This window comes from Alexandromys fortis, unplaced genomic scaffold, assembly GCF_014885135.2.
Source record: "Alexandromys fortis isolate MF-2015 unplaced genomic scaffold, M_Fortis_MF-2015_v1.1 scaffold_214, whole genome shotgun sequence".
NCBI lineage: Eukaryota > Metazoa > Chordata > Mammalia > Rodentia > Cricetidae > Alexandromys > Alexandromys fortis.
In genome coordinates, this window is record NW_026068100.1 from 1,202,223 (window position 1) to 1,223,907 (window position 21,685).

Sequence of the window (21,685 nt, forward strand, 5' to 3'; positions counted from 1 at the left end):
GTGTATGAAGCCAGAATTTCATGATTTTGTCACGGTCGATCAGATGAATAGCCAAGATGGAACATGTCACTGTCTTACCCCAGATGATAACTCACTGCAAATGGTTTGTTACCCACCCCCCCCTCCACTGCCCCATCTTCTTCTGGCTACTGTGTTAGTATCAGAACCTCCTGAACTCCAAATGGGAGGCCACCTAGAGCTGTAACCCTGGATGATTAAAGAGGAGCACAGGCATGTGTAGCTGGAGGGAGGCCAGAAGACCAGAGAGGAGGCTCTTCCTCGTATCGAAGCTGCCACACTCTGAAGAGAGCTATTTTTCTTTGGGACGATAGATGTCTGTTTACAGACCACTCTTCCAGAAAGTACAAAGGCGTCATGAAGGTACAATTTCCTCTGTTGCTTTGTCCAGGGTAAAGTAAACAGTGAGAATGGAGGAAAATGAAAAGCACCGGATGCCGGGGACGGTGAGAAGTGGGCCAGATGCATTCAGTTCAATTCACTTCTTATTATTAAAGTACACTTACTGAAACGGCAGTAGCCTCCATTTTATTTTGTTCCAGCTACCTTTCCCCCTTCCCTTTCTTTTAAATACACTATTTGTTGGCAGGTCCAGTTCTTGATTCTGCCACTCTTTTTTTTAATGTTGAAGGAAGCAGTGAAATGACTAATTTTTTTCCTGTGTCCCTGTTGAAGAGTCAGTATTGTGTGAGGAAAATGAGGCTTACTGATAAATAACTCACAACAATGAGATGGAACACCAAAGCTTTATTTAAGATCTCTAAATTCAAGGTCAAAGTACAGAGATAATCACAGTAAATCCACACACGAGCAATTCAAAACGAGTAGCCACGTATTCTATGCTCAACTGAGGCAAACATTCCAACACAGCAACACGGTGACAAACCCTTCCATCTCTCTATGTGAGGAACACCGTTCCTGATTGTCCTCAGTCCCGCTTTACCTGTTACCAATAAGTCTACCACAGACTTTTCAACCAGAGTGTTCCTGGTGATGAAGAGAAAAGTCCAATCCTTTGAATATTCTGGGTTATGTTCTAAAGAACACTCGGTTCATTTCTTATGTGTCACCTACAAATTGAACATTATGTCCTGCGATAGAGATCTTGTTTTATTCAGAATATATTTTTTTCTGAAATTAGCTTAGCTAAACTGCAACTTCAAAAATATGACCACATCCACCTACAGGTTTTTCTACACAACACTGGAAGTGGGGGTTTCAATTCACAAAGCTAAGTGGGGAGCTACATCGTCTCTAGTCAACACCACAGGTCCCACAACACACAAGGAACAAGGCCACACACAAATTAAAGTCTGCCCACGACAGTAGGCACAAAGTCTACAGTTTACTACTACTTTAACTGCTACAGAATCAGTGCCCAGAGACAATAAACTAATCTAACTCCATCAGTGAGAAGCAAATGTGTGAAGCAGAGTTTTCCAAGCAGCCTATCAGCAGGATTCTATTAGGGAACACTAAGTCTTAAACAACATGTTTCTTTCTATGCTTCTTAAAGATTCGCCATTTCAAGGTCTTTCTGCTTATAGTCAACGGGAGCCATTGTTAAAATGCAGGTTTCTTATCTATCAGCTACAATGCTCTGAAATATCAGTCTAATCCTTGAGAAGACAAGAAAATCAGCTAAGTTCTTTTTTTCACGCGTGCCTTTGCCCACTTCTCTAAACTTCTTTCTCATCCTAGTGGGATCCGGGGCATAGAATATCTTTCTCAGAGTCTGTGAAGGTATTAAGTAGGAAACCATACAAAATAAAACCTGACTGGATTATATGGAGAAACTCAAAGACATTTACGTGAACAGTAGCAGGTCCCTCTACATAACTCTCCATGCGTTGTCTTCATGGCTCAAAGGAAAAGAAAGCCCACGCTTCAAGCTCAAAAGCACGTGCCAGAAAGGTAAGCGCTAGATACGGGTCTGCACCTGTACTCTCGCCCCGCCACCTCACACTGCAGTCACCTGCTTGGACGTCTGGATCCTCTTTTAAAGATATGACCCTGGAGGACAGAAGTCCTTGTCGGCTCATCTGTGGGCTCCAGGATCCGGCTCAGTGAGTGTGCTCAAATTGAAATGTCTATTCCTTGACTATTCAGTGAACTGCGCTCTCTCTCCCATTTCTTTCTTGTTCCCATTGCACTCCTGTGCTTTTATCACCAAAAGAAGGTGGATGACCTTAATTTGGAGAGGAGGCATTTCTAACACTAGTAACAGTGATGTCTGCGCACTGCTCATCGGCAGGAGACAGCAAGCTCAAGAAGCCATTCACAAAACCTGATACACTGCAAATTAAAAGTCATGTAAACCTATTACTGACAATGTGGAGAATGAGATTAGTTTGTAAGAAAATGTGGGTCCCTTTTCAGATAAGATCATGTGTGGAAGATTCACAAAACACATCAGGATATCTAATAAAAGCTGTCGCTATACACGCTATCACTGCTATGTCGGTGCCTGCCTTCTAAATGCAGTCATGTCTTTGAAAATTCCTTAACTTGACTTGCTTATTTTCCCGCAGCATGCTACTCTAGGATTAATGACATGTTGTGTGTAAAGTGTTCTGTAAGCCCTAAAGTGATATAATCAACCCAAGTACCATTTTATATCTGCAAACTGTGCCTACCCAGCAAGCCCACTTAAACATCTAGGATTGGGAACTGTTGTCTCCTAAGACTTAATAAATGATTCCCTCTGGCTCCAAAAGCAAGTACTTCTTCAATGGCAAGGGGAGGGACAGCAGAGGAATTGCGTTGTGGCATCTCTCATTCAACGCCTTCCGGATGGCACATCTCGATAGATGCATGAGGGTCCGGGGAGTGTTGCAGCACACCTTGAAGAGAGAGTGGTAGAAATCCCAGTGTTTCTGGAAAGCAAGGCAAAAGGGAGCTTAAGTCAAGGAAGGCTCCACAGCATACAAAGGGGAAATCCACAGTGGCACATGCGTCTCTACTTTACACACAGCAATAGTTCTCCAGCATTTCCAACATTAAACTGGGAAGGTTAGGAAGTGAGGCACGGCAGTGCTGGTAAGAGAAGGGGCAAACACATTCACAAACCTGTTCAGACATGCCTGAACTGGCTGAACCACTTCAAACCAAAATGGCAATTTTAATTTAGCTCGATATCATAGCATGTTCTTTCTGCACCTGGGAATATCCACTAGCAGTGACTAGCAGGCACATAACTTTCAAAGGTTAAAGAGCTAATAAGTAGCAGAGTAAGATTAAACAATGAAGCTATTGGCCTCTAAGCCCGGGGAACTTTGTGCCTGGTATCTCCCATGTATTAGACACAGTCTTGATTTCTAAAGTCAAGAACAAGATGTTCTGTGGGAAGGACTAGTTATCACATGGATCGAAGTCTCTAAGTCCACAGGTGAGGGCATGGCTCCAAGGCTTTGCCTGGCTCACTGCAGACTCTGAAACAATGTTTCCTGCTTAGTCCTAGATAAAAGTGTGTGAAATATCTACATAAAACACCATACTTTTCCAGAACAAAATTCTGAATGAGCAATACCACATATTATCACTTAACTCATTCAAACTGATGAAAAATAAAACTGCTACGTTCATATAGTTATTCAAATTCTTTCAGAGAAATTCCCCGAGACTCCTTAGTATCACCTGTTTGGCAGGCATACACAGGAAGAGATTTACACTCTCCTTCTTGTATTTTATAATCCTTTGCTTCATTACATATGAGAAAACTTGGAAAGCACTCTCCAAAGCAATGTTTTACATCGGAAGGCTGCGTGCTGAAACACATCTGGCAGCTCTCGGGGGGTGGGTTATTTACCTCCAGCACGTCGTCGGGAATAGCTCTCCTCCACTTCATGTTCCACCTGATGTGCTCGTAGGCATTGACCACAACTTCAATGGCTTTGGGACAAGAGTGGCAAGCCTGGATCACCTGCAGAGACAACAGAGAAGGTGGTCACTTAGCATGTGCATATGAGTCAAATTCTCACAAACCAGGACACGCCTAACATCACCGTTCCAAGGAGGCTGAAGCAGGATTGGGGTCCAAGGCTAACCTGGGATACTCAGTGTACCCTGCCCTCACACACACACACACACACACACACACACACACACACACACAGCAACGATGAAAAATTAAGAATAGAGTTGAAAAAAGTTAAATATAAGAAATGCATTAATTCCATGCCAGAGAGCTGTATGGACTGGAGCCAGTCAGTTCAGGTCTCAGGGAGGAGCAAACGTCTTGGACAGTAGAAAGGTCTGTGGCGCTTTATGTACCACATCTGTGTGTGTGTGTGTGTGTGTGTGTGTGTGTGTGTGTGGTGATGTATGCTGTGAATATGTTTTATTGCCATTGGTTAATAACAAAGATGCTTTTGGCCAATGGCTTAAAAGAGAGAGAGAGAGAGAGAGAGAGAGAGAGAGAGAGAGAGAGAGAGAGAGAAAGGCAAAGTCAGGGAGAAGACATATAGCTGCCACTGGAGACAGATGCCTTTGCTGGAGTCAGCCAAAACTATGCTGGTAGGCACGATCTTGTGGTGATGCACAGATTTTTTTATGTTAGTTATGATATTTTTAATTGATTTTATTGAGCTTTACATTTTTCTCTGCTTTCTTCCCCTTCAAACCCCTCCCCCTCCCATGGTCACCATGCTCCCAATTTACTTAGGAAATCTTGTCTTTTTCTACTTCCCATGTAAATCAGATCCATGTATGTCTCTCTTAGGGTCCTCATTGTTGTCTAGGTTTTTTGGGATTCTGATTTGTAGGCTGGTTTTTTTTTTTTTTTTGCCTTATGTTTAAAAACCACTTATGAGTGAGTAAGTATGATAATCATCTTTCTGGGTCTGGGTCTGGGTCTGGGTTACCTCACTCAATATGATGCTTTCTAGCTCCATCCATTTGCCTGCAAATTTCAAGATGTCATTATTTTTCTCAGCTGTGTAGTACTCCATTGTGTAAATGTACCACATTTTCCTCATACACTTTTCGGTTGAGGGGCACTTAGGTTGTTTCCAGGTTCTGGCTGATGGTGCACAGTAGTGGAGATGGGTTAGTTCAGGGTATAAGAGCTAACTAAAAATACACTTAAGCTAACAGTATTGCAAATAATATAGTTTCCGTGTGATTATTTCAGGTCTAAGAGGCTGGGAATGAATGAAGAGGCTTCACCTACATGTACATATGTGTAAGTATGTGTGTGTATGCGTGTATGTGTGCAGTAAATGCATCACCTCTCTACAGGTTGGCTGAGGCAGAGTGAAAGGAAAGGAAGCTCTTGGTTAGCGTCAGTATAGCCTCCCACTAGGCTCTGCTGTACGTAGGAATATTTGTGTGTGTTCTACAGATGCCACCATTTGTAATGCCCATTTCTCTTGCCAAGACTCCTCTCCATGTTGAGTGCTTATCCCTGACACACCACCGCACGCACGCACACACACACACACACACACACACACACACACACCTCCACAGAAGTTTCTGTGCCCACCAAAGTTCTTCCACTATTTGTAGGTGAATTGAAAAGGTGTGAAGCAGATCTTGTGGGATAACTGAGAATGGTGGACAGAAGGGATGACACATGCTCGCCTTTGAGACCTTCCATGCTGCGGCATTCAGTGTTTTAGTGGTCCCATAAGTCACATTCCCCTACGAATAAAGAACCCATTAAAAGTAAGATGAGGATGACCAACAATTGGAGATCAGAAAGCCATCTTCACTGTGGAAAGCTCATTACACACACTGTTAAACTATCAGCCACATAGAGCTTCTGAAACTGCACTCTGAAATGAGTTTTCTGCCCTCTGACTGCAGGTCTTTCTCTGGGAGCCGAGCTCGTTTCTGGGGTCTTGCTACCCTGACTAACAAAGATGTCTTGTGTTCTCTAAGTCTGAGGTTCAGTAAGACAACTCAGTCTCCTTCATCTCTCAGTCGACTGAACAGAATAGCAAAGTGGAAAACACAGGCTGGTGCGGAGGCAGTATTTTACCAGAACTTGCCTCATGAAAACACGAGACAAGGGAACTTGAATTTTTTTCTGCTAAATAGTTTGTGATAAAATCCAGCTCCCAGTGAGTTCAGGAACAAGCAGAGACTGTGAGAATGAATAGAGCCATGTGCAAGCAATATTTACAGAAAGGAGAGGAGGACTCTAAGGTCACCACATCTATTTCATTTGTCTCCCCCAGTCATCACAAGTAGCCTGAATAGCAGGAGCTTCTAGACCGTAGACATCAGCTTCTGCCATGGCTGATGAGGAAAATGTTTTCCTAAGCCTAGATATCAATGGGACAATCGATTCATGCCTGAATAGTATTATACAGTGTCTTTACACACACACACACACACACACACACACAGAGAGAGAGAGAGAGAGAGAGAGAGAGAAACACACACGCACACACATGCACACACACAGATTAAAGATGGTCCCCCAACTTTTTCAAATGCCACTTGTAAGACACTTCAGTAAGAAATTATCCTAAAGCTACCTTGAATCTTGTATGGTGCTATATTCTTGTACACACAAAAATCCACTTACTCTCAAGGGAATCTTGAGCAATGGCCTTCACACACAATGTTGTTCAGCGGCAGAAATCATCCTTACCTCCCCCAAATCCTCACATTATCTCTCCCTTCCCTAGGAAAAAAAATGTCTTTCTTGCCCTACAAGAAATCTCAATTTCTGCTCCCTGGGGTGTTGCTTCCTTTTGAATTATGTTGGAAGAACGAAAAATCAAATGTCCTTTGGTAGCCTGGAAAGCAATCACAGACCCTATCTCTCCCACCCCCACCATCTCGCTTATATAATTTATACAGTGGCTCTCAGTGGAATGTGCCCTCTCCCCATCCACTTTGCATCAGGAAGACAGCATCTGCAGCTGTGACCTTGCTCCTTGTAAATAAGGAAACTGAATTCCCCATCCAGGAGAGAACAAATCACTTTGTCTTCTGGATAAATGAGGCAGTCATTAGCCTGTCATAAGGATGACTTTCTCTTAGGAGAGTCGGGCTGTGGAGTAGTGTTCTAAATCACTTTCAGGCATCTGCATAGTAAATTGAATAGTTTTTCTTCCACTTTGCCGTTCATACACACATCTGTAGGGTAGCAACAAAATGGTTGATAATAGCAGCCAGGTCTACATTAAATCTCCTTAGCAATCAGCCAGACCAAGGAAGCTAGAGAAGCAAGCAAAACCAAGTAGGAAAACATTGATGGTGCGGCCAGCGTTCCTTGAGACACAAGACTGTGTACTTATTGTAAACGCTGGAGGAGCCTGCAAGCCAGTTTAGGTCTAGCAGCTCTTACCCTGCCCCAAATGCCCACAGGACAAGGAAGAGGAAGACAGGGAAACTGGCTGAACACTCTCACCAGACTGGTGGGCATGCCACAGCCACTCTGCTTAAATGCTGCTGAAAAATTCATGCTTCTACCTGCACGATTCAAATAGGAAAGTTAGGAGAAGGTGTTCAAAAATAGTACCGCAAGTACATGGCCAAGTAGACACTGTGCTCAGCATCACTAGACCTCTCTTTCTAGTAACAGAGAACTGACCGTCTATGTGGGAAAGACTTCGGACCTCCACAAACTCCCAAGATGTTTACTGCAAAACAGAAGCACTTTGAATGTCTATTCTCACTACTTTAGCCTTAAGAAGGGAGTGAGGAGGGGCAGTCTTAAATTACGAGAGAGAGAGAGAGAGAGAGAGAGAGAGAGAGAGAGAGAGAGAGAGAGNGAGAGAGAGAGAGAGAGAGAGAGAGAGAGAGAGAGAGAGAGAGAGAGAGAGAGAGAGTTGCAACATTCGCTCATTCAGCAGTGAGTTTCTGGGCTGAGCTCAGCGTTCGGGCTCCGGGCACTGTCCCGACAGCACCCATCCCTGAGCTGGGGATGCCCCTTCAATCTAGCAGAGCCACAGCAATGATTTAGCGCTCAAAGATGTTTGATGCCATGTTGAGAACCATAGCATTCTTTACTGAAGGCTGCCATACGCCAGGAGCCATACCAACCATTTTTCAAATACCTCACGCAATTTTAAAATAAATAAATAAATAAATAAATAAATAAATAAATGGAAAAGCTATGAGGAGACTTGTAACTGACCGACAGAGCGAGACAGCACACTGCCCTGGTACCTTTATCACCTATATCCCCTCCAGCCTTGTCCATGCAAGGAAATGGTGTGAAAGCATAAATAGAGTGAATAAACTTTTTTAAAATTTTACTATATTAATTTTAACGAGCATGTGCATATGCGTACCAAGGAGCTAAGTTACAGGCTATTGGGAGTCACCCAATATGGGTGATGGGAACTGAACCTGGGTCCTCCACAAGAGCACCAAGTGTTCTTGATTGTTCCTCAGCCCACCAAAGTCTACTTTCTGAAGTGAGCTGCGCTGAAGAGACTGTGTACTTGGTCTGGTACTCGGCTCTAGGTAATAAGAACCCAGTAAGAGACTGTGTACTTGGTCTGGTACTCGGCTCTAGGTAATAAGAACCCAGTAAGAGACTGTGTACTTGGTCTATCCACTAGATAATAAGAACCCAGTAAGGTGTGAGTGGGTTCAAGGAGGGGAAACAGGAGGTGGTTATAGAGACAGACAGACAGTGAAGATCAGAAATGGGTGCCAGTCTGCCAGGACTGGCAGCCCCTCAAGAAAAAGAGTAAAAAATGTCTGGTCGCATCTTCTAAGTACACGCATGGTGCACTATGAGTGGGTGTAGGCATTTTCCTGGTAAAGGACTGTGTTCACATACAGTTCATGCGTTACCAAAGAATTTAAGCCAAGAATGCCCACTTCACAGATGTGGAAACTGGGGCTTAGGAAGCTAGCAATTTATTCAATCACTCCCTTATTGAAGTAGCAAGACCAAAATCTGATTTCAAATTTCTTTTTATAGATATTTTGTCCTTTTTATGAGCAGAGTGTCTAAATCTAAAATAAATAAGAAATAGATGACAAAGTAAAGATAAAAAAGAAAAGCAAGAAAGGAGAAATTACAAAAAAATGTATTTGTTTTTGGTATTTTTTGGGGGGGATTCTTTTGACTTTTGCAGAAAAGATTTCTCAGTAGCTTTTGGAACCTGTACTGGAACTCGCTCTGTAGACCAGGCTGGCCTCAAACTCACAGAGATCCACCTGCCTCTGCCTCTTGAGTACTGGGATTAAAGATGTACCACCGACACCCAGCTAAATTACAAAAAAAGTAACAGTTAAGTGCCTACAGATTCTTGGCCTTGTAGACATATTCAACAGGTATCCTGAGACAAGGATCATTACTAGTTAAAATCTGAGATAAATACAAACTTGGTTTGGAAGGATGGAGCAGCCCTCAGCATAGCCTGGTACAACAGTGACGTAAAGGTCTGCAGTGTGCACATTGTCTATTGTGGGCGATACGTACAGGTGGGTGGTTGCTAGGGTGATTATAACAGTGGTAGAGGAAGTGCTTCAGAAGCAGATTCCTAGGTGAAGGGCTGCTGCATGCTCGGCCGTCATAGAAGCCGACGGAAACCCGGAGAGCCGGAGCTGTGTGAGACACAGCGGACCGTGCTGTGGGCAGTGCTCTCGAAGCACTCGGATCCTGATCGGACTTCAGTGGGAATGGAACACATGACCGTCACGTTTCGTATTAACCATAGAAATGTTAGCAAGTCTGGGGGTGTCCTCTGCTTTAGGCATAAGTTTAAGGGAAGAAAATGAACCCTCAATTCAAACACTGACAACCAGATATAAAATCCCTACTGTGTTCAACAGGACTGACTTCACCATAACTTAACTCAGTAACTGAATGCTCTTTGGACTATCTACAGTTTTTCTTCATTGAATTCTATACTCTTAAAGGATTTTTATTATTTTATTTTTCTTTTTAGTTTGTTTAGTTGTTTGGGTTTTTTATTTTTTCTTTCAATTTGTGAGACAAGGTCTTACTATATGACCCAGGTTGGCCTCCCGCCTATGCCTCTCCGGTGCTACTGGACCAACCAGCTATGCACACTAGCCCTTCTGACTGCATTCCTATCTTGAGAACTTTCCCCCTAAGGTATCCTTACATTGCTGGACCATAGGTGAGTCCCTGACCTTTTACCAAAGTGACACCGAACACTTAGGCAGGATGCCTTAAAATTGTATATGAATGGGAGGTGGTGGCTCCACCCCAGTTAGGAGGATTATTCCTCAATTTTTCTGGCTTCTTTAAATTAAAGTTTTAGAGTTGCAGTGTCTCCTGGTTTATTTTTAAAAGTTAAATTCATTTTAACTACCAAACTAATGATCATCATTAACCTGATGCTGGCATCTCCTGCATTCTTCCACTTTATCATGAACTGTGCATATTAAAATGACCTCTGTGTGTGTGTTTTTTCTTTCCCAATAGACTCTAAGCTGCTCGAGTAGGTACCTTGTCTTGGTCATATCAACATCATTAGCATCTAGTCCCTGCCAGACCATTAGAGGTTATTAATTAGCATTGTTCAGAAAGAGGTCATGCTGTATGATATTACGTGAATAAATCCTTGAATCAAATTATCTAAGGTCCGTCCTAAGCCCACCACTGCAGGAGCTCAGACATGACTGGGCACCCCAGATTCCTCTGCTGCATAACAGAGACAATGCATCCCTTATAGGATTATTACAAGAATCAAATAAGCAAATACAAAATGTTTATAACAACCAACTGAACTCATTACAAGTCATTAGTGGTTCCTATGTGTTAGCTTACATTGTTGTTAGCTTTTGTCAAATTGGAAGACTGCAAATCTTTCCTGGCTGTAAGCTAACTTATTCCAAAGCAGGTTATGGAGTCTTTAGACCAGTGGTTGAGTAGGAACAATTGCCTGTCCCTTATGGGCTGACTTTCTAGCTCCTGCCCGAATTTCAAAAAAAAAAAAAAAAAAAAAAAAAAAAAAAAAAAAAAAAAAAAAAAAAAAAAAGTGTAAAGGAGGATGAGGAGGTCTTACACAGGTCCACAGGTCAGACAGGGCTGTTCAAGACTCATCTTGAACAAGCTGGAATCTCCGGGAGATCGGAGGGCACAGCTCTGTTTGACCTCACCTTGTGGAACTGTGGGGGGTAGATCCTCGCAGCCCCGTAGTTGAGCAGCAGCTGGTAGCAGAGCTCAGGCTGTGCAGCAGGGCGCACGGAGGTGACCTTCAGCACGTACTGGATGGCCGCGCAGCCATTGATATCCATCATGTTGGCCTCGGCGCCCGCCTCCAGCATCATGTGCATGAGCACGTGGTCGCAATTCCATGCAGCCTTGTGCAGAGGGGACTTGAAGTCGTCGTCACGGGCGTTGACCTCGGCGTTGTTGTCCAGCAGCTTGCGGCAGATGAGGTGGTGCTCCCTGCTGTACTCCTGCTCCTTGAAGCGGAGGGCCCAGTATGTGGCGATGGCCAGCGGGGTCTCCATGTGGGCGTTCAGGCTGTCGACGATGGCCCCATTCTCCACATAGAAGGCCACCAGCTCGGACAGGCCAAAGTGGGCAGCCGTGTGCAAGGGTGTCTCCTCATCCTGGTTGTTGGTTTTCATGTTCACGTTTGCACCTGTGAGGTGAAATGACAGCAGACAATTTAAACATATGTCTATGGTTATTGTTATTCCATCTGTATGAGCAAGACTGTTTTTCGGGGATTCTCTTTAACCCCCGCCAGCCATGCATGACCCCGGCCCAGCCACAAAGGGCCAAGATGGCGCTAGTGTAAGTCACTCCTGATGCCAGCGCTGCCATCTCCCTGACTACCAACAAATGTATCCCGGAAAAGGAACTAACAATCTTTCCCGAAGTCTGGACAAGCACTGCTGGACTCCAACTCTTCATTCCCAGGTGGATTCGGAAGTAAGTGATCTCCTTCACAAAATATTTTATATCATTATAGTGCCCAACACTGTTTAATGCATAATTTCTTTTTGAAATTTTTAAGTTAATTGCTGACAAGCAGTAAAGGAGCTCACCACCAAAGTCTGTCTACTTCCATGGGATGTCTGAGACCCACATGGTCGGACCAGCTATGTCTTTGGAATATAGTAAACACACATGCACACACGGGCATGCACACACACGCACATACACACACACACACACACACACACACACACACACAATCTTTAGCACCAAAAGAGCTAAAGGTCACAGTTTTGCGTTTAGAAGTGTAAGAAGTTAGCATTATAGAAATAGTCACCAAAAGAGCCAAAACATGGACAATGCTTGACAAAAGTGTTTGATAGATAAGTGTTTGTGCTTGGACCGCACCTTAGAAATGATTTCATGCAACCCACTTACTTAGCAGACCAGGAAACCAGCTTGAATTTTATTTTTCTGATAAGAAAATTAGAATGACTAACCTGAGAAATGAGAAATTTCCTTCTTTGGCTAATTTAAAAAGGTAGACCAAATGACCCTAAGGGCCAGAATCATAAATAATTCTACTGGAAATTTTTATAGGTACTTCAAATATAAGTCTGAAGAGACTGTTACTGTTATTAGTGGTGGTGGTAGTGGTGGTGGTATTATTGTTATTGCTATAACTAGAGTTAACTTGGAACTTCAAATATAAGTCTGAAGAGGCTGTTACTGTTATTAGTGGTGGTGGTAGTGTTATTTCTATAACTAGGGTTAACTTGGAACTTCAAATATAAGTCTGAAGAATCTGTTACTGTTATTATTAGTGATGGTGGTGGTAGTGTTATTGTTATTGCTATAACTAGGGTTAACTTGGAACTTCAAATATAAGTCTGAAGAGGCTGTTACTGTTATTAGTGGTGGTGGTGGTGTTATTGTTATTGCTGTAACTAGGGTTGACTTGGAACTGAACCATGCGCAGCATTGTCATCTCAGTGTGTCTCATACACTGCCTCACGAACTCTCCTGCAGCTCTGCGGTAGCTGCGCTCTCCACCCTGACTTCACAGTTGGGGGAAGTCATCCTTGTGTTAACATTCTGCACAAAGCACACCAAGTTAGTGAGCTTGTGAACAGAAATCTGCAAGTAGACAGACCGGATTGGGAAAAAAAAATCCCTTATTATAATTCCATTCTACCTCATTATTATTTTTCTGCAGGAAACTTTATATTGTTTGCTATACGAAAACCCAATGTAGTAGAAACACCGTTGCATTTTATAAATTTGAAAAAATAGTTTTCCCACATGGGTAGTTCCTTCTTGGCTTCATTTACAGCATGCCCTGGTTGTTCAGAATATATTTAAGAAGGGAATTCTCCCATAGGCATGCTCAGTGTCTGGTTAAGGAATCAACTCTCCAGTGAGGTTTCTCCAAGTGTGTGGCTGGGCAGACACTGGGCTCTTCTGGCTTGCAGGAAGCAGGGCTGAAATCAAAGCCATCTTCACTGGGCCTGTGGTCATCAGTATTCTGACTTGGAAGGGTTCTAGGTGAGGTCTTCTCTCTCGTCAGATATCTGCCTTTGAGTGAAGTGGAGTAACTACAAATGTCTTCCTGAAAGTCGTGTGCAGGGTCACTTCAGCTGCTGGAGAATCTCCAGTGAGAAAAGAAATCAAAGACTCAGGATAAAGTTTTCACAGGCCAACTCAGAGTGAATCACTGCCTTTGTTTTTAAAAAACCTGGACATTTACTCTTGACCTTTGACCTCTTGGGATAACTGAATTCATGGCAGAGTCACCTTTTCTGAGCTGAAACTTTTCATTTTTAAACTTGAATTGTGTCTCCAGCAAGAACTTTTCAAAAGAATAGATAATACTTTTTCGTTTTAGATTCTTTTGATTTCTCCTAAAAATTAGAGCTCAGAAAGGGAACATTGGGGAACTACTTTTTAATAGAAAGGTACAATGTATTAGTTTTCAGCAACTTCCATAATAAAACTTAAGAAAAAGAAGTGACCCTTCCTGAGCCATGAGAGGACAGTCTGACATCAAGGTGTCTGCAGGGCCATTGCTTCTGGAGGCTCTGAAAGAGAACCCATCTCAGTGATGGCCATGGCTGGTGAGCCTCAGTGGCCCTTTGCTTGTGGAAGCATCGTGTCTGCCTTGACTCCTGTCACCACATAGCTGTGTCTTCATAATGAATGCTACACACACAGAGCGATAGGCTCATCACACCGCAGGGCAGCTTCATGCTGTCCCAGCTATGTTATCTTCAGTGACTCTCTCCAAGCATGGTCACAGGCCGAGTGAGAGAGACTGCGGCCACATGAGGGATGCATTTCCAGCTTATATATAAAACAGACCAATCTTGATACACAAAAATTAGTGCAGAGCTTCAACATTATTGAAATCATATCTCACTTCAGGAAAGCAAAGACCTCTTTCTGTATCTTCACATCTCTGTCTCTCTGTTTCTGTCTCTTTCTTTTCTTCTCTCTCTCTCTCTCTCTTTCTGGGACAGGGGCTCACTAATATAGCCCAGGCTGGCTTCTAACTCACAGAGACCAACCTACCTCTGCCTCCTGAGTGCTGCGATTAAAGGTGTACACCACCACGTCCGGTATGAAAACAGACAGTTCTTGATGTGATGGAGCTCCCTGCCCTCCACTCTCTGCCCAATTAGAACTTCATCCAGCCGGAGGTGACTATAGCTGCTTTATGAACCTGCTCAGATAGGCAAGTCTCTCCATTTCTTTTTAGTCTTACCACTTGTGTGTAGAACTCTAAACCAGATGGTTTGGTTTCTTTTCTAAGTTTGAACACAAGAACCCTAGAACATATTGTTCTGTTTTGCTTCCTTCACTCAACATTCTGTTGTGAGGTTTGTTGTTCTGTTCCTTTCACTTGCTGTGTCTCTCACATAAGTTATCCCCAGTTTGTCCTTGATACTAGAGAGAGACATTCCCCATTGAAGGCTCTTCCAAACACCGCTGCTCTGGGCATTCCTGCATATTCCTGCATGCCAGTTCTCATGTGCAGGAGTTTCTGTGGCTTCTATTCTTATGAATGGAACAACTACACTATTGAGTAATCATATCTTCAGTTTCATTAAAAAGAGTCAAGTCATGTTGCTGCACCAGCTTATATGCCCATAACTCATGTGTGAGGGTTCTCGCCAAACCACACTTTCATCACCAATGACGCTTTGATTGAGTCCAGTTCATTGCAATCGCTCTGGTCCATGCACAGTGATAGCATTGTATTTTCACATTTTTCCCTCGACATTGAGCAAGTGGTATAATACTTATATTCTTTTTAAAATATTTCCTATCATAATCGCTTCTGTGCTATTAATCTGTGACTTTAAATATCATTTAAAAATAACTAAATAATATTCCATGGAGCAAATATGCCTTACTACTGGGTTACTCGACATATGAGATTCTTTTTTTTTTTCAAAATTTTGATCTTATAAATACCACTACGAGTAATAAGTGTGTGTAAATTTTAGTTTTGCTTCCTTGGAATAAATTCCTGAAAACATAATTATAAATCAGAGACATCTAATGTGTTCCATGTCTTTATGACTTATATTTATGTTTGTCCCATTGGTGCAGTGGGACAGCGATTGCACCTATCAGTGCTACACATTTCTGAAATTTCATGCTAATTAAGAGGGTAAAAAGAAAAACTCATTTCTTAAAAAATTAGATTTATTTAGCTTGATGTTTTATAATTATTAACCATTAGACTCTCTTCCTGGATTAATTGCCCAAATAGTATTGTTTGCCCACAGAACTTTCTGAATCCCTTGTATTTTTATGAATTTTCAATTAAGATATAAGTGCATACACTATCCTAATGGGTATCTCTTTAGCCATTTATGCTGATTTCCCCTAAACACAGTGATGATGACTTTAGTCAACTATTTTCTTGTGAGTTGTATTGCTTTTTTTTCTTTGCCTTTGCATTACAATGGTCTACTTTTACTTCACGGTCCGGTAACTATCCAGATTAATTATGACCTACCTTTTTTAGAGGGGGTATTTGACACTTGCTTCCTTTGGATCTTATTTTTATCTATATTTGGATTTAGGAAGGACTGACTTTACATCTCCATGGAGTTCTCCTACTCAGAAATATGACCTCTTGTAGGGTCATATTTAATCCCAGTACTTGGGAGGCAGAGACAGGCAGATCTCTGAGTAATGGGCCAGTGTGGTTTACAACAAAGTAAGTTCCAGGAGTCAGGGCTACACAGAGAAACCCTGTCTCAGATAGATAGATAGATGATGGATAGCTAATTAAATAAGTAAGTAACTAAGTAAATAAATAAATATGGCCTCCTTAAAAGGATTGCTTTACATTCTCATAAAGTAATCTGTGGGGTAAATCATTCACAGGATGAAGCAGGTGAAAAGTCCTCCAGGAATCTGTGATGTTCAGAAGCAAACTGCAATGTCTCCACAGCAGAGGAGGCAGATACAAACTGAGTTTTATCCTGCACAACAAAGAACAGGAGATTTTTGCAATTCATGAGTGGGCAAAGGAGATGGGGACTCATATGCACTGAGGACCCAGCAGAAGGCTGAGCCAGAACAGACACTGGAAAGGAAAGGTGGGACCCAGGGTCAGAAGCCATTGGAACTCTTACACAGTGTTGTTAACTGATATATGCCTTTTTTCTGCCTCTGTAAAAGTAAAAATGAATTTTATTCTTTGAGGATTCCATACATGTATACAATGAAACCCTCCTTTAAAACACTTCTTATTTTCATGCTGCATAACTTGACTTAAACTAGGTCATATTGGAAGAGAGACCAATTTCTCAATTGAGAAAATACCCCCGCCAGACTGATCTGTGGGAGAGCCTATGGTACATTTTCTTGATTGATTTGAGTGAGCCCAGCCCACTGTATGTACAGTGCCACCATGACACTTGTCCTGGACAGAAATTAGACTGAGTAAACCATGGGAGCAAGCTGGGAAGCTGCCCTCCTCCACGTCTCTGCATCAGTTCCTGCCTCCAGGTAACAGCCTTGAGCTCCTGCTCTGATGTCCCTCAGCAGTGGAGTATGACCTGAGCTTTAGAAGCTCCTCAGCTTGTCTTGAGTCATGGTGTTTCACCGCAGCAATATAAACTCTAACTAGAAGGCTACCTATTCGTTATCAAGATACCATCACTGATTAGAAATCCTTTCTCACCTTTTTTCGTCACAATCCTCAAGGATACAAATGAAAACAGGGCAATTTCTCGTGACTCCTTTTTTTTTACAACATCATGGAAATCTATGCTGTTCTTAGAGACGGTGACTAGGATGAAACGTTCCTGCCTCATTGGTTACAGTAACAGTGACTCGCGAGATTGCAAAGGAAATATTAGAGCAGGCAGATCGTAAAGATCTCAGGAAGAACTGGCTGCATTTGCTAACTGCTCTAAGAAGCTTTGTTCTCATCCAGATCTCTGCTTTCTGGAGTTTCTAATATTGGTTCCTTCCCATTTAGTCTCACTGACTTGAACTGCACCTGCCTTGGTTTGAAGGTGAGGTAGACGTATATGCAGGTAAAACACAGCATGTTTGTTCAGCATTCTTCTTTGAAAATATTAATAAAATCTATTTGGAGCATTCCCCCAAGAGTTTTAGATACTGTGTCTCAGTTGTTAACACTAGTAGTATCTTCAAGACATCTGTACTCAAAGGGTAGTCCTCACTTTTCTCTTGTTCAGAGCTTTTCATTTTCCATGGGTGGTGTTATTGTTTCTCTTTGTCAAGGATACAATTTAATACAGTGTCTAGTTTGCTATTGACTGTCACCAAGGCACATTTTCCGTCCACTTCTTTGTTCTTGTTTCAGTTTTACTTTTTTGGTCTACAACCTAAAGCAAAAATATTTCCATGAATCTCCCATAGTCTTGTCTTAAATGGAAGACCATTGCCCTTAGGGTCCCATTACCCTAGAATTTGCGCCCTCTGGGGTGGGAAGTTGAGAACTGATTTCCTCTGTGTTGGTAGGAACTTCTTCAGTCTCCGTAGGCTGTTCTTTAAGTTTATGTCACATGTTGAAGCTTTCTTTTTTCTTTTTCTTTTGGACAATCTCACCAATCCCAGTGACTTCACTATTTTCTTTTTCTGTCTCCCTTCCTCCCTGCCTCCTTCCCTCCCTCCCTCCCTCCCTTCCTCCCTCCCTCCTTTCCTCCTTCTCTCTGTCTCTCTCTCTCTGTCTCTCTCTGTCTCTGTCTCTGTCGCTCTCTCTCTCTCTCTCTCTCTCTCTCTCTGTGTGTGTGTATGTGGTATGTGGTTTAATGCTTTTTTTCTTTTTAAATTTTATTGTTTTTGACATACAGATCCCAGTTCCCCCTCCGTCCTCTCCTCCGGGTCTCCCAACCTTCTCCTCACCCCACCCCCACCCACTCCTCAGAGACAGTAAGGCCTCCCCTGGGAAGTTAACTAAGTCTGTTCCATCACCTTGATGAGGCAAGACCAAGCCCCTCACCCCGTGCCTAGGCTGAGCAAGGCATCTCTCTATAGGGAATGGAATCCACAAAGTCAGTCCATGTATTAGAGTCAGATCCTGATCCCACCATTTTCGTGGAAGATAGAGGTTTCTGGCTCTTTCTTTTCTCTCTATCCTGACACCATTCTTTAAGTCTTTGTGCAGAGTCCTTTTGAAATAAACATGGTCCAGTGACTATTGCACCACCGTTATCAAACACCCAAGTGGACTCCCTTCCCATGGATCCTCTGAGAAATGCTCACCCATGCCCACCCACTCTGTTAGGCTTGTTTTGAGTCCCTGGCTAAAGCTTTGTAGACGACCTTCACTAAGTCATTCAACTTTTCTTTGATTATGAATATATGCTAATTTTTCTATGGAATATAATTTTATCAGGATAAGTTAAGCGTGCTTCTATGACATTCAAACGCCTGAGGTGTCGAGCGACAGGCACTCTTTTCTCACTTCCCCTGGCACTGGATGCAGCTGGCAACCCTGGGAATCAAATGTCCTCTGTTTGCTCTCTCAGGACGCCCAGTCTAACCAGTGCCGAGACTTCTCCATCATGATATGGCGCCCCCTTAACCAAATGACAGGTGGCTATTTCTCGGGGACAAATAAACTGGAAATCCACTTGTGGACTTTTCACCACACAAAGCGGAGAGTAACTTTGTTTCTTCTGTACAATGGGACACTTTTCCTTGATAAAAGGCAATGAAATGCTGATGCAGTCTCACGGTGTCACACTGTTTCAAGAAACATCACCCCGAGTGAGAGAAGTTGGTGATAGATTGTGTGAGCCCATTCATTTGTCAAGTCCCGAGGAGACAAGAATGTAGAAACAGAAAAGAGGTTAGTGATTGCATCTGAGCAGAAACTGGAGGACAGTAAAGTGATGGCTGAGCAATACAGCGCAAGTTTCTGGCTGGGTGGTGGTATGTTCCAAGCTTGACTGTGGTGGTGGCTGCATAACACTAATCTGTTTAGCCCCTGTTGTGTATCAGTTCCGCTCTAGCTTCTAGGAATACGGTTTACTAAAGTAAATAAGGGAAGCTTTGTTGACTTTGTATGTGAGGGAAGAAATGGGCTAAAATGTTTACCCATGCTCAGCCCGGTGAGGAAGAAGAAGACTGAGTGAGCAATGGAAAACAGTGAGGGATGCAGAGGTGTCTGTCATGGGTGCCTAGGGATGTGTTGTGGTGTGTGGAGGAAGTAAGCATACAAGTTGACGGTGAAAGCACTTCAAGCCAAGGAAGCCAGAAAGCCGAAGGTCCTGCACTACCGTAAATTGTGCCCACAGAACATGAAGCAAGCCAGCACCAAAGAGACAAAAGTAGCAAGTACCAGGTGGGAAATAGTGAAGAACCAGGATCACTTGGAGATGAACCAGTCACTCCCACCTTTGTTATTCTTTATCAGTTTGGTTGTCTGGGTGGAGGGAAGCACCAAAGTAAGAATTACTGGGGACTGATATGGTATTCAGGAGCAAGCACTTTTGTTTGGAGTTGGTTGACCATGGAGGTTATAATCCGAAGAGGTCCCAGTGTAAGAGATTTTAGAGGAAAGGCAAGGGCCATTGTGGGATATAAAAGCAAGGCAACAAAGATGCCTGCAGGGTCTTCCCTGTGAGCAACTGCACAAGCTGTCATTTACTGAGACAGGGTAGCTGTGGAGGAGAAAGCAGTTTCCTTCTTGTTGTGTTGTTTGACATTATTATTAACTATCCAGGGTGATGGATTACACATAGTGGGATAGAGGGTTCTGGATGACTCGGAAGAGGGCCAGGCTAGGAAATCTCAAGTGAACACCACTGGATGGTTTTGAAACCATGGGACTGGATGGGCACAGCCTCACTTGAATACAGACAGAAAGCCTTGTATGTTCACACTGACAGGTCACTGCCAGAAAGAGATGCAGTCCATGGTGCTGAGCACAGGCCGGCAAAGGAGTCACAAACCGGCTCAAACCAGCCCAGCCTGTGCTCCTAGTGGACTCCATCACAGTTGCCTGTTCTCAGAGAAGCCTTCCTACTGAAGAGTAACTGTGGTTTGTTTTCTTCAGCCATGCTGAAAACAGGAGGCAGAGATAACAAACTAGCTCCCTGCATCTCCTGAGCAAATCTTTTTTATATCAAGGCTTATCTGGCCAGCTCCTTACAATATTGCCTCTCATCCCCTGGGAGGCAGATGTTTTTTAAACAACCCATGTTTATTTATCATTTTGTTTATTTTAAAGTCACTGAACCTGAAAGAAAAGATGTCTTTCCAGATGTGTAGCTAGCAAACACGACGCAGGCATCAGCTGAGCGCAGCCATCTTAGGTTTACCTCATTTTCTTTTATCTTTTTAATTCCAAAACCTCTGATTAAAATTGAGCAAAGTAACCATGGATAAGAGTAAATAGCTCAGACTTGGGGGAAGGGGACCATTATTATACAATTTTGCCTTAGTCTGGTTGGGCACGTGAAGTGAGACCGTATCTGTGCTTGAAGCTGGTGAAACGGTATCTTTCCGGAGAAAATGACGCTATCATTGTCATTCAACTGAAAAAGAGACTGAGGCTAATCCAGAGGAATTCATTTTCATAGTTATGAACTTGAAAACATGAAATATACAGACTTCTTCCTTCACCAAGGGGCACAGCTCACTGTGAAAGGAGGTGTGTCCCAGTTCCAGAGACAGGACTGGTGGCCGTGCCTGCACCTCCCCACATAGGAGAGGGCGCACTGTGGTGTGAAGCCCACGAGGAGGGACACCAAGGTGGAGAAAGCATCACATGAGAAGGAGCCAGAGAGTAACCATGGGCTCCCTTCTCGGAGGCAACAAGAGATATAAAATCTTGGATAAAAAAATATCTGTCTCTGGTGGGGCCAGTCAATGACAATGAGCAAGGGGTCCAGTAGTCCAGAAGCAGCACCTGGTGTCTTCCTACACCACTGCCTTGTGAGAAATCTGCTTATCCTGAGGAAGTTTAGAAACAGCCATGAATCTGAAAAAAAAACAAGAGTATAGACTTCTTCCTTTACCAGGAACACAATTCTGGTGTTTTGGTTTGGTTTGTTTTTTTGCGATCAGTCTCTCCCTCTCCCTCTCCCTCTCCCTCTCCCTCTCCCTCCCAGTCTTGTTCATCCCAGGCACATGCTCCACCCCCAGCCCCTCCTTGTTCTCCACTTTCCCTTTCTTCAGATCCTGTTTCACTTCTGCTTTTTGCTTATAATGACTTAAATGTTGCTGTTTAGTTTTACTACTAGATTTCCTTTTCTCTTTAAATGCATACTTTTGCAGCTTTATTTACCCTTTATATCTATGCATGTATGACAATTTCAGTATCTCTCTCCTTGA

At 43.0% G+C, this 21,685-nt stretch overlaps 1 protein-coding gene across 1 annotated transcript in view; it reads right to left on the bottom strand.

The window, feature by feature from the left end:
* Positions 1–824: 824 nt before the first annotated feature.
* Asb4 (ankyrin repeat and SOCS box containing 4) overlaps positions 825–21,685 on the bottom strand; it is a 45,685-nt gene continuing 24,824 nt past the window's right edge. Inside the window, exons 3-5 of the mRNA XM_050123851.1 lie at positions 11,065–11,555; positions 3,827–3,940; positions 825–2,894 (exon numbers count right to left, since the gene is read on the bottom strand). Of these exons, the coding sequence (XP_049979808.1) occupies positions 2,706–2,894; positions 3,827–3,940; positions 11,065–11,555 (794 nt within the window). The 3' untranslated portion in view covers positions 825–2,705. The remainder of the gene's footprint in view (positions 2,895–3,826; positions 3,941–11,064; positions 11,556–21,685) is intronic.